Raw genomic sequence first — 17,217 nt, forward strand, 5'->3', positions numbered from 1 at the left:
AAAATACTAATTTGAAGGGATACATTCATCTCAATGTTTGTAGCAGCATTATCAACATTAGCCAAGTTATGGAAAGAGCGATGATTGGATAAAAATTGTGGTATGTGTACAAATCTTGCCATTTGTAATGATGTGGATGGAGCTACAGAGTATTATGCTAAGCAAAATAAATCAGAGAAAGGCAAATACTATATGATTTCATTCATATGTGGAATTTAAGAAAGAAAACAAATGAACATAAGGGGAAATAAAAGAGGCAAACCAAGAAGCTGACTTTTAACTATAGAGAACAAACTGATGGTTACTGAAGGGGACATGGGCAAGGGATGGGTTAAACAGGTGATGGATGTTAAGGCGGGCACTTGTGATCAGCACTGGGTATTGTATGCAAGTGATGAATCATTAAATTCTACACCTGGACATAAAGAAGAAGATTTACAAAAAAGAGCACAAGGTTTTTGACCACGCTATGTCAAATGCTGCTTAGGAGTTATGTAAAATGGTGCTTGAGGATTGACCATTGGATTTGACCATTGCACTGACTATATCAAATAAGGTTTCCATATAGTTGCAGGGGCTAAAACCTTTTGGGTTTAAGAGAGAATAGGAGGTTAGGGATATGGGATGTATAGACGGTGACTATACATAATTCTTTCCAGAAGTTTTGCTTCAAAGGTAAGCAGGGTGCTGGAAGAATCACTGAAGAGGGATGTGGGGTCAAATTAGTTTAAGAGTATTATTCATGTATCATCTTCGTATTGGTAACGTTGACTTATTAAAGAAGAAAAAACGATGCAGAAGAGACAAGTGCAATCAGTGAAACCCTATGTGAGAGCAGAGGGTGTTGCCCTCCTAAAAGGACAGTCATCTGTTCTAGCCCTGGGACTTGCAGATTTAGGGTTGGCAGTAAATAGGAACAAGAAAATTTATAAATTCAACATGGCAGTAGGCAAAATACCCTTCTTATTGTTTATATCTTCTCTGCTAAGTGTAGAAGTGTAATGATAAGCTAAGAGGAAAAAGTGTGGAGATGGCCGTCTGAGGAAGGCAAGCAAGGTGGAGATTGATTTGAGTAGGAACTGTTGCAGGATTGCAGCAAAGCACAGAGAGTCTACTTGTAGTGTGACGTGAGTTTATAGAGTTAAAATGAGAACAGGCAGCATATTCTGAGGAGGTTCTTTCTGGTGATGTTCGTCTATTTGCATGTTAGGAGTGGAATAGGGAAGAGTTGGATTTTTAACCTGGGTATCATTGATAAGGCTGCCATAACAAAGTATCACAGATTGGGTTGCTTACACACAGCAATTTATTCTCTCACAGATTGTAGAAGTCCAAAATCAGTGTGTTAGCAGATCTGATTTCATTCTGAGGTCTTTCTCTGTGGCATATAGGTGGCTGCCTTCTCTGTCTTCACATGGTCTTTCCTCTGTGTCCTAATCGCCTCTTCTTGTAAGGATGATTTGGATTAGGGACAATGCATATGACCTCATTTTACCTTAATTACCTTTTAAAAGACTGTATCTCCAAATACAGTCACATTCTAAAATCTTGGAGATTAGGACTTCACATACAAATTCTGGCTTGGCAAAATTCAGCCCATAACAGCCAGTGCTGGAGTTCTAAAAACATAAAAATATTTGAGGGAGAATGGGGGTATATAAGAAATATGAATTCTTGTTCTCATATAACTTACTATTTAATAAGGAGGGACAGACAATAAACAAATTTAAAAACTAAATTTTTTATATATGTTTGGGGGTAAGAGGTACAAAGGAGAAAGATTAAATGAGTTAAGAAATCCAGAGTGACTAAGTTGTGTGTGTTATTTTTAATGGGTTGATAGGAAAGCTCACCAAGATTTGACATTTGAGCAGGGGGAAGTAAGATCTGAGGGAAATAAGAGCAGGCAACCATGACCAACCACATCAGTGAACAGAGAAAATAGCATATGCATACGCCCAGAGGCAAGGTATTTGTAAGGAACAGCCTGAGACCCAAGTCACTACCATAGAGAAAACAATGGTAGGAAAGGGGTCAGAAAAGTATTAATCAGGGAATCAAATGATTGGTACATAAACATTTTGGTTTTGCCTTAAAAATATATATGTAATTTACACAGAATGAAATGCACAAATCTCAAGTGTATAGTTCAACGAGTTTTGACAATTGCAAAATCCTGTGTAATTCATCTCCATCAGAAACTCTTCTAAATATATTTTGGATTATTAAATTTAAAATATTGTAGTTTGTAATACTCATAAATAGTAACATTAAATATATTTGTGATGTTCATCTTGTCCCCCGACACCCTGAATACACACAGAGTATACACTACTTCTGGAAAGGTGGGCAGATAATTCTTACTCTTTTTCTCATTCTTTTGATGATGCTCATGTTGATAATAATTTTACTGTTACTACTAATAATCGGTAATGTATATTGAGAACCTCCTAAGTTCCAGGCACTCTTATAAGAGTTTTGCATGTATTAATTAATTCAATACTCATCGTAGGCTGTGAGGTAGCTATTATTGTTCATATTTGCTGAATAGAAAAACAGAGGCACAGAAGATTTAAATAACTTGAATTAAGCCATACAATTAGTGAGTGTTGGACTCAGATCCAACTCATGGCATTATAACTCTGCAATATATAATTTTAGATCTCATGCTAGGTTGCCTCCTAATAGTCAAATTTTATGTTATGAATATTCAAACTTTCCTTGGTTTAAATGCCAGTGAGGGCCTTTTGGTTTTGTTTTTTGTTTTTCTTTTTTTGCTTCTATTCCATTTTTCCCCCATAGGCATTCATTTAACATTATCTTTGCTTCTTTGTCTCATGGTATATCTTCCAGTGTGGTATGATTTTTAGAGTGGATCCTTTGTTTAAGCTATGGGTAGATTCCTCTAGGTCATTTTAATTTTTAACCTTCCTTCATACAAAGATCAGTCTTCCTGTCAATCATACCTGTGACTAATGCAGCGCATTTCATTTTCAGTGCTTACACATTAGATTTATTAGTCTGTAAACCAGTTCTGCAAATTTGTCCAGTCATCAGCTCACAGAAGCTCCTGCATAGCTATTTAAAACATTTGAGGTACGTTGGTGCCTGAACCTTCTGGGAGCACTACCAGCAGTCTTACACTAGTTCCCAGGATGCTTTGGCAGCCTCACATATAGCCTCACAAAATAGAATGAATAAATTTGCACCTATTATGCAATTTTTACGAAGTAAAATAAATGAGTACAGATAAAAATATGTCTAATAGCAACTAAACTAGACTCTCCATGGAAGTGATAACCTCCGAATTTTAAAACAAAAAACTCTTTCTCCTTGTTTAAAAACATATTTACCGACTCCTAAGCTTTATCTAGATTGTTTTATATTTGAAATATGTTTTTGATAAAGATAGGAAGATGGTATATATCTTCAGACAAAAATCCTGTAACGCATCATAGAATATCTGATGGATATCATGATTGGTGGGCAAAAAGAAAAAGAAAGGCAATCTGACTAGCAAGATGGTACTTGATGGCTTTCTCTTAAAAGTATTCCCACCCAGAGAAGTACTTTTAAAGAGAGAAGGAACTGTGCTCAAAAGATACTGAAACAATTAGGAAAGGGGCTGTGTTTTCAGATAGAAGAGCCTGTAGTTTATGCAAGTTAGTCATGCTCCACATTGGTTTGGCAAGACAGGGATATTGCAGAACTTGGATTTGGCTTCAGAAACTGAGAAGTGTTTGCAAATAAATAGAGGCTTACTGGAATAAAAACATAATACAGATGCTGATTCTCTTAAATAAACCTGGGCTACCAACTGTGCTTATGTTGGTTTGTGTTACTGTGTGTTTTGTACCATCCTTCTGCTCCCATCAGTTTTGTTCTCATGAAGAGTATTGGAATACAGTTTATGAGGTTACCATTATGCAAGTGCCAGCAGATATGGCTCAATGAATGATAAAATTTAGTGCATTTTCAAGGTGGAGGTAGGTGTTTTCAAAGTAGAGATAGAATTCGAAACTTGAAATATAAATGAAAAAAATCACACAACAACTTAGTTTTATCAGTTAGAATAGTGGGATTAGACTTCTCTCAGTGCTAATGACTTGATATATAGCTCATTCAGGCTATGAAATTAGAATAATTTGAGTAATGCTTGAAATGGCAATAAGATATGATTTTGACTTTCTATTACAGCTAAAATTTATATTAAATTCTGAATAACATTAACTGTTAGGCTCTTATTAGGAAATGTCTTATCTTAGACATTTTAATATTTAAACTTAAGTGATTTCAGATTTTTTATTATAATATTCTTTATATTTTCTTTTAAAAATGTTCTCATTCTTTATCTTGCTTAAGCCTTTACAATATTTTGCGAGCTGAATATGACAGGAAATATGTTATAAATAAAGACAGTGAAGCACAGAGAGGCAAAATCCTGACCCAAAGTCATCATTTCATTTTATTACAGAGCCAGGGATGGTGCTTTTATGCCTTTCATTAAGATCTTTATATAACATGTAAGATCTTTATGATAGGATCTTTTATTTTAAGATATTCCCATCTTAAATCTGGGGATGGCTATTTGGTAACCATCAGTGTTATATATACTTTTCTGTGGGACTTTTTTCTACAATAAACTGAAGAGAACTACTTCATCATAGGACCAAGAAACACAGAACATTTGACAGCTTGAATTGTTTCATACCTTGTATTCAGTAAAGCATGCATGCACAAAGTAACAGGAAATATGCATCAGGGAATTCTTCACTTGTTACCAGGTTTAGAGGCTGAGTTCCAATGTTTAGTTATACACTTTACAGGAAAATGAAGTTGAAATGAAATAAAGTAGATAATTAGCATGACATTTGTTTCCAGAAAAATCATAAGCAAGCAGATAAACCCTACATATCATATATTCTGTAGATTTGCACATTTTATACCTTTTTTAAAAAATATGCTGCATAAATGTAAATTTAATGTAGATAGTGAAGATAGACTCTGTTATGTTTTCAGCTGTCACTTTATGTAAATTTTGAATTCCTTGCTAGTCTGGATAGGTTGTTACAGGCAGTAGCCTTTGTATTGCTTTATGATGCAAAGTCAGCTGCTATTAATTTAAAGAGCATTTGCCTCAGCAAATTGCACTTTGATGTTTTTGAGACAGATATTTATGAAGTATTCTGAGTACCTTTGTATTTTGTAGCTGTTCTTCTCAAATATCTTTCAAAATTGTATTACTTATTCACCTCAAAAATTTTAAACTTCAGTTGATATTAAGTGTAGCAAATGGCATGAACATATCTTTGGCCTGTTATATTTATGGTACATGACTTAACTGTCAATTTATTGTAAATGAATTAACCAGGTAATTATTGCTTTTTATAGTGTCAATAAAACAAATATGTTTGTGGTATTAATTCTACATTTATTTAGAATACCTCTCAATAGGTAATTGTGCACATATCTGTATGCCTTTTAGAATTTGTGCTTTGGTTATCTGAAGTCACTTTAAACTAATATGTTGTCTCCCCTCTCATAATTTTTTGAATGTATGCTATCCATTCCAAATTATGCATTTGTTGTGGATACTTTCTCTGCAGACCAGATGGAGTTTTTAAGGTTAAGTAACAGATGAGTTAGTTCGTGCAATGGTCCTTTTTGAGAATTTGAGACTTTATTTTGTTTTATACGTTAATTATTATCTGTCTTGCAAGATGCTTAACAAGCATTATTGTGGCTAGTCCTCATAGCAAATCTTAGATTTGGCATTGTTATTCTCATTTTATAGTTGAGAAAACAGCCTTTTTAAAAAAGGGTCCTGCAGATAGGAGGTGAATAGACACAGGCCTATCTGTGTGTAAAGTCCAGTTCTTAGTTACTCCAATTTATTGTATCCTGGGATGATTTCTGTTTCGGCAGTTATTAGCTCCTCAAAAGTGCTGAATCAGGGTAAATTCAAGGATGCTCTATTTGATAACCTACTGCTCTACAGAATATCATCATAGGGCTTTTTAAGAAAAGAGTACAACCTGAAAAAATCAAATAGTTGTCAAGTGCCCAGCAGAGTAGTGACAGATCTAGGATTAGCTGGTAGCGTTTTAGCCACCTGGTTTGCTTACAGTTCTCACTTATTTAGGCTTTTCATTCTGAATTTGAAGGTCAAGTGCTTATAAATATGGGAACATTAAATACATCATGTATTTCATGTTTTATCCCCTTTATACTAAAAAAAAAAAAAACTATGCAATAATGACATTTCTTTTCCTTCTTTTTTAATATAGTGGGATGCATCCTGCTTTTTTCCTGGAGTTCACCCCTGTGGCTTGGATTTATCACTGTAGCATCTGTCTTCGATCTATGTGTTAACTAGAAATCAAGGGAAGACATGAGGAGGTTTGTTTACTGCAAGGTGGTTCTAGCCACTTCACTGATGTGGGTTCTCGTCGATGTCTTCCTACTCCTGTACTTCAGTGAATGTAACAAATGCGATGACAAGAAGGAGAGGTCCCTGCTACCTGCACTCAGGGGTAAGTGCTTACGAAGCAAATGTTGCTTACAGAGATGACAGCTCTGGTGACTCTTGACAAAACGTGAAACTTTGAAGTAGAGATTTTTTTCAGCTCTTGCGTTAGCAGAGCATTTTGGTAGAACTATTAATGTACATTTAACCGGGGGAAAGTTACTTCCTTCTCTCAGCCTCAGGTGTCCTGTTGGGAGAAATGAGAAGAGTTAGGTAACCTCTAAGGTACCTTCCAATTTCATAATTCCAGTGTTCTGTGACTGTATGGAAAGAATAATTTAGTGAACATTCAATTGGACAGAATTTAAAATTTAGGCCTCCAGAAGCAAAAACCCTTGGAGGCTAAGCACCTAACATACAAGGGGACAACTACTTAAGTAAGATGGTGGGGGTTGTAGCAAAATGCAAGGACACATGACACCCAGACTTCCAGAAGCAATAAACAGATGAACAAACAAACAACTTTTTAAACAAAACACATGTTGATGGCCAGATTCAGATTCAACAACCAGATTATTGCCTTGTGTTAAGTGCAAAAGGTAATGTCAGGTACAGGATAACATCACTTTAACTCAGTATTTCCCTCTTTAGGGATCGGTTTCATTGACAGGATAAGAATGAATGATAAAGAAACGTAAAGATTTTTATACATGGTGGTTTATTAAGTCAAGTCGTAGGGATTCGTTTTCTGCAGTTTATTAGTGCAGAATAAACTGCATTAGCGCAGAATAAACTGCAGTTTATTATTTATTACAAAAAGTAAGCCTTCAGTTGCATTTGAAATGTTTGTGCCTTTTGGGGCACCTGGGTGGCTCAGTCGGTTAAGCATCCAACTTTCATTTAGGTCATGATCTCGCAGTTCATGAGTTTGAGTCCCTCATTTGGCTTTGCACTGACAGCTCAGAGCCTGGAGCCTGCTTCAGATTCTGTGTGCCCCTCTCTCTCTCTCTCTCTCTCTCTCTCTGCCCCTCCCCCGCTCGCGTTCTGTCTCTCTCTCTCTCTCTCTCTCAAAAATAAATAAAACATTAAAAAAATTAAATGTTTGTACCTTTTGGAAAAGTAAATCTAAATGACTGGCTTGAGATTTGCATTTATTTGCAAAAAGCAGATACAGTCTGCTTTTAATGTTGCAGATATTTTTGAGGTCATCTATGAATCAAAATATGTTAATAAGCAACTGTTGGTTATATGAGGCTTGGGAAACACAGAAGAGCATTTCAAAAAATTAGTTTTTGTGAAAAAGTATTTTGGACATTTTTTTTTTTTTTGCATCGGATTGTAGCAGTGCTCTTACTCAATTGGAGGTATTCTGATGATCTTCCTCTTTGTGAAATGAGTTTCTTTGACTGTAGTTTTTGCCTAGCACAAAAAATTGAAAGTACCTTGGAAGTGACTGAGCCTCGACCCATTTAGGTAGTTTATATGCATATTTTATGCCTTTATACTAGAATTATTCAAAGAGGAGAACTTTATGAGTCTATCGGTTTTTGATAAATGAACATGAGGATTGATATGCTGATCTTTGGTTAAAATCCCAGAAAAAAATCCTCCTTCTCTGCTTCTTTGTTAACTTAGTTGAGCTGCTGCTTGGCTGAAAGTGGAAATGTGGTTTGTTGGATCTCATCAGTTTGGAATGATCACTTTGTCATTTGTTGAATAGAGACTTCTAGATTGGTCACAAAAAAAAAATGTCATAATCTGATTCAGCAAAACTATGACAGCTTATTCTGCAAGTACCAAAAAAGTACAGCTTTGCTGATTTAAGTCCTTAATGCTCAGTCTTAAATCTCAAAATGTGAAATTTTTTTTTTAATTTTTTTTTTTAACGTTTATTTATATTTTTTTTTGGGGGGGACAGAGAGAGACAGAGCTTGAACGGGGGAGGGGCAGAGAGAGAGGGAGACACAGAATCGGAAACAGGCTCCAGGCTCTGAGCCATCAGCCCAGAGCCTGACGCGGGGCTCGAACTCACGGACCGCGAGATCGTGACCTGGCTGAAGTCGGCCGCTTAACCGACTGCGCCACCCAGGCGCCCCTCAAAATGTGAAATTTAATGACGCAAGGCAAAAATAGTAATTTTTCCTTATACTTAAGTTGTAAAATTAAACTATATTCCTTTATTTTTAAGACTTAGTTAATGCTGTACATTAATATTTGTCTTGAATAAATGGGACTGAACTATAGGGTTTTAATTTTATTTTCCAATGTTACTTATTATTTCAGAATATTGCTCTATATAGGAATTTCTCCACATATTTAAAATAGTAACTTATTTACAGGCAGATGATGCTGTGCAAAGTGTATGTGCCTCAAAATTTCATGTCCTGCACATGTTAGAAACAGTCTTTTTGACTTAAAAAAATGTTGATCCTTTTGGACTTAGGTGTCTCCATTATTTAAAAAACAAGGTTTTGTACTAGGTGATTTCTCAGATCCCTTTTAGTGCTAAATTTTAAACTGGTTTAAAGTACCCGATACTGGCATACACTATGAATTCATTTTTAAGATACATGTATTAATTTATTTATCAATTCATCAATTATTTAAGTGCCTATTGGGTCAACATTTTGTACACCTTAAACTTATATAATGTTCTATGTCAATTATATCAAAAAAAAGAAAAGAAGGGAAAAGCCCAGTGATGGACAAAGGAAGACAAATTTCAAGCACCAGGACTTCTGAGTTCACAGTTAGTACAGATTGCCACATAGTTAAAAGCCCAGATTTTGTTAATCAACCTGGTCCTTGTCTCCTCCCCCTTGATCCAGTTGTATGACTTTGGCAAATCCCTTGGCAAAATCTTAATGTTTTCACTTCAGATCAGAACCTGAGAGATAGTAATTCTGCTTCACAGGGTTGCCTTGAGAATTAAATAGGATAATGTGCATAAACCGTACAGTGAAGTATTGGTTCATGATAACCCTTTATCAATATCTGCTAAATGTTGTGAAGGTGCATGAATAGTCTGGATGATGCTCCAGACAGACTTTGCTCTTCAAGGTGAGTCAGGTCCCCAGTGGGGCATGTGTATGGGGGTAGTGGTTATTTTGGGTGTAGCCCCAAAGGAGGAAGTCACTCAAATAAAATATTTGTTAAGTATCTAGTAACTGCTAAGACCTGGTGGTATAAAGGAACTGAGGTTCCTACTATCTGGAACTTATAGTCAATAATAAAGTAAACATTTCTCTCTCCCTCTCTCTTAGTCTCTCTCTCTCCCTTTCTCTCTGTAAAAAACATAATTTAGAAATGATTACGAAGCATAATGTGTGCAATGGATATTAGGATGAGGAAGAGGGATGCTCTCAGTAGAGAAAATGTGTCTAGATTCTTAGATAACATTTCACAGAGGCTGTGGCATTTAAGCTGAGTCTAAATTATGCAAGTAGGAAATAGCTAATTAGAGAAGAAGGTACTAAAATTTTTATGAAATAATAGAGATTACAGGATAATTCTGAATGAGATAATACAGAACTCTTATAAGATTAGTAAGACTGTAATATTGGTACAAGAGATCACAATGGGTAGACAAATTGCCTAATGGAATCGCATACACTCTAGAAGTAGACTTATGCATGTTTGGGCATTCAGAATGTGACAGGAGCACTGCAGATCAATGGGAGAGAGAAGGGCTTTTCAATAAATGGATCTGAAAATAAAATGGTAATCGATGTGGAAAGCATGAAATTGGATGCCTACCTCATGTCATAAACCAAGACAAACTTTGGCTTTATTAATGTCAACAATAAAACTAAAACTTTTAGCAGAAAAGTATTTAGACATAAGACTTTGAATTAAGGGAGAATTCTAAAAATACTAAACAAATAACATTGACCATAAAGGAAATTATTGATAGATTTAACTATATTAAAATTGAGAAAGTTGTTTTATTCAAATATGCCTTAAAAGAGAAGTTACAAACTGTAAATGTTAAAAGAGCATGCAACTGAGAAACTATTAAGTGTATGTATGTATATACAGATGTGTATATGTGTGTGTGTGTATACATGTGTGTGTATATATATATATATATATATATATATATATATATATCCTATTAATAAGAAGAGTACAAATAACCCAATAAGAAAAAAAATGGGCAACAGCCATGAAGAGACACTGCTTAGAAAGGGAACACATATAGCAGAAAAAACTTATGAAGAAATATTAAACATCAACTGCGATCAGGGAAACACAGACCGAGGCTACAACGACATATTATATCTATTCAGTTGGCAAAAATCAAAAAGGTTGATAATACCAATTGTTAGAGGTTATGCATCTCCACATTTTTTATAACTTTAGATAACAGTTTATTTCTGAAATCTGAACATTGATATGTAACCCATGAATTATTATCATATACTTAAGAAAATTTCTTCCACATAGACAAATATCTCATAGTACTCCTGTTCATAAAAGTAAAAGCTGAGAATAACCCATGGACGCATCAAAGGGAAAGCTGATGAATGAATTATGATATATTAATGCAAAAGAATAGTACATATATTTTACAATGAATCTATGAATGAATTTTGATAATGCAGTAGTAAGTTTTATCCCTCAAAAATGATAAACATGGTACAGTTTGAAAAGCTGTAAAAATTTTTAAAAATTGCATTTTAAGAATATGTAGAAATGCAACAAGACTGTATAAAGTGAGCAAGTTTAATTATGATAATAGGATTTAGGATGTTTATTGTCATGTGTTGGATGAGACAGGGTCATGAGATGGGGATGAACATTTTGACTGAATGTGGGGCATTAGTAGTGCCCTAGATTTGTTTTTGATGGGGGTTTAATGTGTTTGTTACAGTATATGGATAACAAATGAATAAGAGCCAGTGAATGGATTTAAAAATTGGGAACCCAATGAATGGCTTTAAAAGAGAGCAGATATGATTTCCTTTATGTTATGGAAAGATCAGTATGGATTCAGTATGGATTCAATTGTGGAGAATGGATTGGAGAAGAAACAGTCTCATTAGGGAGGTTGGGTAGGAAGTTGTGGTAGTATTCCATCAATTTTGTGTAGGCAGTGATGCCTACTTAGAGCAGAGGAATGGTGGTGAGGTGTTACGGAAGTAGATAAAATGGAGAGGTATTTGAGATATGGGAGCTGGATGCATGATTGGCTCTGGCAGGTGTAGGATATGGGAGGGTCAAGGACAAGTCTTGGGTTTCTTGAGGGCATTGTTTGGCCCAGTTTCCTCAAAGGGAAAAATGTAGGAGGAGAGGATTTGAGAGCAGACAGGAGTTTATTTTAGATAGGTTGAATGTGAGACACCTGTTAGGCAACTAAATGGAATTGTTCAGTAGGAAGTTGGCTACATTATTAAACTCCAATATCAAACCATCACTTTTATGGAAACTTTTTTTCTAAAATAGATTACATTCTTCTTTATTAAATAAGGCATATGGGATATAATTGAATCTTTGTTACTGAGTCAGCATTATCATTTTTTAACATCAATTATTGAATGATGCTTTTTTAAAAAAAAGATTAAAAGATTATTTCAGGGACTTTATGGGAGCATGCAGACCTGTTCCAATATTAAATACAGACACGTAAATCCTTTTTCTTCTTCTATTTTCTAAAGGATTGCTTTTTGGTGACATAAGTACTTGTTAGGGGAGGATGTTAACTTTTTATGCCACCCTGGGGCCACCTGGAACTAAAATGCACTGAAGGATATTTCGAACTCCTAAATGGCATGGAATACTAACTAGTGGTACTCCCAATTTGGAAGAATTAGATATATGAGAGAATAGGCATTTAAAAAGACCAGTGCTGCGGCAGTGCACCTAGATACATTGTGGACAAATTTGAGGTCATGTGGCAGGTTTGCTTGAGCACTCTATCATAGTGGATCCTACTCCTGGCTGCACTACTAACAGCCTATATCTGAAGGCAAGTTAATTCATCTCTCTGGGCCTCAGTTGCCATCTGTGAAATGAAGTGAATATGAGTCATGATTTTAAAAATCATGCTGGTCTTTAAATGAATGATTATATGTTTATAGCTCTCCCCCCCTCCACCCAATGAAAATATGAAAAGTGAACTCTTTTACTATCTAGCTTTTGGTCAGTCTACAAACAATGTGTGGTCCAAGAGGAGAAGTAGTGATATGGAGGTGACATGATGGATGGATTTTGCTTAGAAACCCCAGAGGGGTTCTTATCATTACAGAGAACAGGAAGGATATAAAGTTATGATATTCAAGACAGGGGGGAACCTAGCTTTCTTTACGGATCCTGATATTAGTATATTATGCATACTTAGGTATGTGTATAGTATATTACACATACTTAGGGAATGAAATGAAATTTACTTTAAAAGGGAGGGGGTTTCTGGGGCACCTGGGTGGCTCAGCCGGTTAAGCGTCCAACTTTGGCTCAGGTCATGATCTCACAGTCTGTGGGTTCGAGACCCGCATTGGGCTCTGTGCTTACAGCTCAGAGCCTGGAGCCTGCCTCAGATTCTATGCCTTGTTCTCTCTCTGCCCCTCCCCCACTTGTGCTCTGTCTCTCTCTGTCTCTCAAAAATAAATGAATGTAAAAATAAAAACTTTTAAAGCGAGGGGGTTTCTAAGAAAGAATTGTTGCTTGTATGTAAACAAAGATAAGCACATAAGCCAATAATGATCAGAATAACAGTAATTATAAACTGTTAACTATTCTCCATTAGTTACAAATGTTAACTCATTAATTTTTTAACAAAATATTTGTGAAGTAGGCATTATTCTTTTACATATGAAGAAACTGAGGCAGCGTAAGTATATGGGAAAAATACTCCTGTGTTTTCTTTTACTCACACATAGAATACAACTAACAGTTCCAGATGTGTGGACTTTATCTCCACACCAAGCTATTGTCTACATTAGTTGAGGGTCCTGTAATCCTGATACTATCTCCTGGAGTGAGCATCAGACCTCACAAGATAAGGGCTCATCCCATAAGACTGCTCCCACTTCAGACACCAATCTCAAGTCCCAGACTATCACCTGTACTTTTGACCCACCAGCTATGAATTGGGGTTTCTAGGACTCCCTTTTTAAGTTTGATAATTTGCTAGAGTGCCTCACAGAAATCAGAGAAATGGCTAGTTACATTTACTGGTTTATTATAAAAAATATAATAAAGGGCATGAACAAACAACCAGATGAAGAGATGTATCTACATAGGGTGAATAAAGTTCAGAAGGGTCCCAAAGGAAGGAGCTTCTGTTCCCATTGGATTTGGTGTGTGCCATGTCCTGTCAGGTTGACGTGTTTACCAACCCAGGAGTCTCTGAACTCCGTGTTTTTGGGATTTTTATGGAGGCTACATCTCATAGAAGTGACCAATCATTAACTCAGTCTCTAGCCCCTCTCCCCTTCCCAGAAGATAGAAGTGAGGCTGAGAGATCCAGGCTTCTAATCATGGCTTGGTCTATCTGGTGGCCAACCCCCAGCCATGAGCCATTTAGATGGCCACCAAGTGTTGCCTTATTAGGACAGAAACCACTTCCATCACGCAGGAAATTGCAAGAGATTTAGGAGCTTTGTATCAAAGACCAAATATTAGAACAAGAGATGCTCCTAGTGCTGTTATCATTTAGAAAATTACAAGGGTTAGAGGTGCTGTGTGTGTGTGTGTGTGTGTGTGTGTGTGTGTATGTGTGTGTTATTATATAGAGTGAGTTTAAGGGGGAGTGCCAGAATTTTCACAACCAATAGAATAGGATTTGGTTATTAAGGTATTGGTTACTAACACTTTTATTACATAAAGTACTCTGTTATCAATAAATGTCAGTTTGTACTAGTACCATTCTTTCATTTGGATACCAGTATGGAGTACATATGCTGAAAACTTGAACTGAGTGTTTTGTCTTTACTCTCAGAGGCACTGTAGGCCCTGCCAGGTCTCCCTGGCTAGTAAGATGTATAAATTCCAATGAGGAAAATATTTCCTAGGGATCCTCTGTTTTCAGATCATTTATCTAACACTGTCACCTTATCTGGCATTTTAAGGTTTTACAAAGTTGCTGTTAACCCCTTGTGTCGCTTAAGACCTTTTCACTGCTGCTCTGAATTAGGGGAAATGAAGAAAATGAGTGGAATTGCTGACCAGTAACCCCAATTTAATACTTCCATGTTTCCCTTCGTTCTGCCTGGGAGAATGCTTGTTTTGTTTTGCTTTGTTTTGTTTTGTTTTGTTTCCTCATAAATCCAAGGACGTCACAGGTAGCCTTGTTCTCTTGGAATCCTGACAGTGGGCTATTGCATCAGTCTTTTATTTCTTTCTAGATGATCTCCTCATTACATTAACACCCATCCATGTAATCATTTATTAAACAGTGAATGTTTGATTAATCTTTGGTGCTTTAAAGAAGAATTCCTGTGTACAGGTGTGAGGGAAAACTGAAAACGGGTAAAGTGTTAAAACTAACACCAAATTTTCCTTTTTTTTCAAAATAAAAATATGGTTTCAACTCTTGGGGGCAGGGTAGAAAAGTGAGATTGATTAAACATTGTCAGTATTGGAATCGCCCTGAATAAATTATGATGACTGCTGGAGCTCTCAGGCAATAATATTTATAGGTGTTCAAAAAGTAGGACATATCGACACAGTTAGAGTGGAGAACATGTATTTCCCAGATAGGTTTCAATCAGATTTATAAATAGTTTTCAAAAATCAATAGGCCTTATAGAATTATGACCTTTGATATTTTCTTTGGCCTTCTATACTTTATCCACAAGTCCCTCTGATCTCTCTCCCAGACCGCATTGATATATCAATGTTGGGAATGAAAGTAAATTATAATAATGAACTATTATTTTATAATTTAAAATAAATTATAATAATGAACTATTATTGAGTGTACTTTTTCAGGTTACTATCTGACACAGTAAACTTAATTTTACATGTATATATCTAGTTTTGATTAATTCTTAGTGTAGCATTGAGGAAAGGTACCATTATTATCCTCATTTTCATAGGTGAAACTGAGACCTCAAATGGTTAATTGAATTCCCCAAGGTTGCAAAACTGGTACGAAGGAAAAAGGGACTCACAACCTGGTTTGTCAGACTTCTGAGCCCAGACCTTGAACTGTATTCTGTGTCCCTGAATTAGGTGTGCCTAGACTCCTTTTAGGGAAAACAAATAAATAGCATTTATGTGCTATTTATGAAATATTTACATAAATAGGGGTATTCTAGAGTTCATAGAAGGAGGTGGCCACTGACCTTGGGGAAAAAATGTCTTAGTTAATATACTTAAGAGACAAGTATTCTGACAGGCACTTTGCCTTATTTCAGACTTTAGCAATTTTGCAATTATTAAATCTCTACAGTATATTAATTTATGTTGCAGTTTTCCTCAGCACTTGTCTTTGGGGCTAAGCCTCTGAAGTCTTAGAAAGAAAAGTTAAATTTATGAACAGCAGTGAAACATTAATTTTTTTTCAAAGCTTAATAAGACCAATTGATACAATTCTTTCATCCATTTATTCACTAAAAGTACTGGGCTGGATACTCAGAAATATACAGAATTTAGTCAAATAAAACATCTGTCTTCAAGAATTGCAGCCTAGTGGAGATATGACATGTACGTACATGATGTGTATATAAATAACTACATTACGCAATAGAAAGTAGTGACTGTTGAAAGAAGGATACCAAATGAATTACTAGGAGAGGACTTGAAGTATATAAATTATGTGGACTTGTGAAAATTGGGAGGGGGTGAATACAGGAGGAAATAAAGTGCCGTTTTCAAAGTGAGGATGTAAAAGGACAGTGAATTGATTGACTGAAGCAGAATCAGACATAAAGGGAATTTCTAGATTTTATATTGAAAGTTGGGAGACAGATTTTAAAGGACTTTGAGTGCTGGAGAAAAAAGTTTCTAACTTTGTTTTCTAGAAATGGGGCACCACTGAAGGTTTCTGGAAAAGAAAGTTATATTGATCATCAGCTGAGGGTTAGCAGAGAGTGAAATGGTGTCATATATATATACACACACACATACATATATATATATGTATGTGTGTGTGTGTGTGTATATATATATATATATACGTATATATATATATATATACACGTGTATATACATATATATATACATGTATATATATATGTGTGTATATATATACACACACACACACACACACACACACATACATACACATATATTTAAATTGTTCACTTTGCAAATTCGTTGGTAGGCACAAGAAAATTTTATGTTTTGTAGTATCAAATTTAGATAGTTTTAATAAGTTTTCTACTCAAATCTTAACTAATTCAGTATTAAACAAGCTGAGCCAATTCTTTCAATGCTTGATTTGCATCGGAGCTGGGGTTAGAGAGATAAAGAAGCCATTCTTGTTCTCATGTTTAGGAAAGGGAGAAAATAATTCAGAATTGTATGAATGAAATGTCAGCATATCAATGCTGTACTATCAGGAGGAGAGAGAATTTATGACATAAAAATAAAAAAAGAAAAAGAAAAAAGTATCAATAAGACACTGTCTTTTGATGGCAAGATCTAATTTTCAATTCCATAAAGACTTGAGTTGATTGACGGATAAAACTATTTGCATATTAACCCACCAATAAAATGGGAATGGGCAAATTTTATCTCTAATCATTGGAAACAATTTTTACTAAAGAGCTATGTTGCAGCAGAGATAATTGGCTAAACAGAATTTT

At 35.4% G+C, this 17,217-nt stretch overlaps 1 protein-coding gene across 5 annotated transcripts in view; it reads left to right on the forward strand.

The window, feature by feature from the left end:
• GALNT13 (polypeptide N-acetylgalactosaminyltransferase 13) overlaps positions 1-17,217 on the forward strand; it is a 554,292-nt gene that overhangs the window by 66,298 nt on the left and 470,777 nt on the right. For all 5 annotated transcript variants that reach the window (XM_086718628.1, XM_086718629.1, XM_086718632.1 and 2 more), the window contains exon 3: positions 6,288-6,533. In XM_086718628.1, coding sequence (XP_086574754.1) covers positions 6,392-6,533 — 142 coding nt within the window. In that variant the 5' untranslated portion in view covers positions 6,288-6,391. The remainder of the gene's footprint in view (positions 1-6,287; positions 6,534-17,217) is intronic.

Source organism: Puma concolor, chromosome C1, assembly GCF_028749965.1.
Source record: "Puma concolor isolate L17-30 chromosome C1, mPumCon1.1.hap2, whole genome shotgun sequence".
NCBI classification, from domain to species: Eukaryota; Metazoa; Chordata; class Mammalia; order Carnivora; family Felidae; genus Puma; species Puma concolor.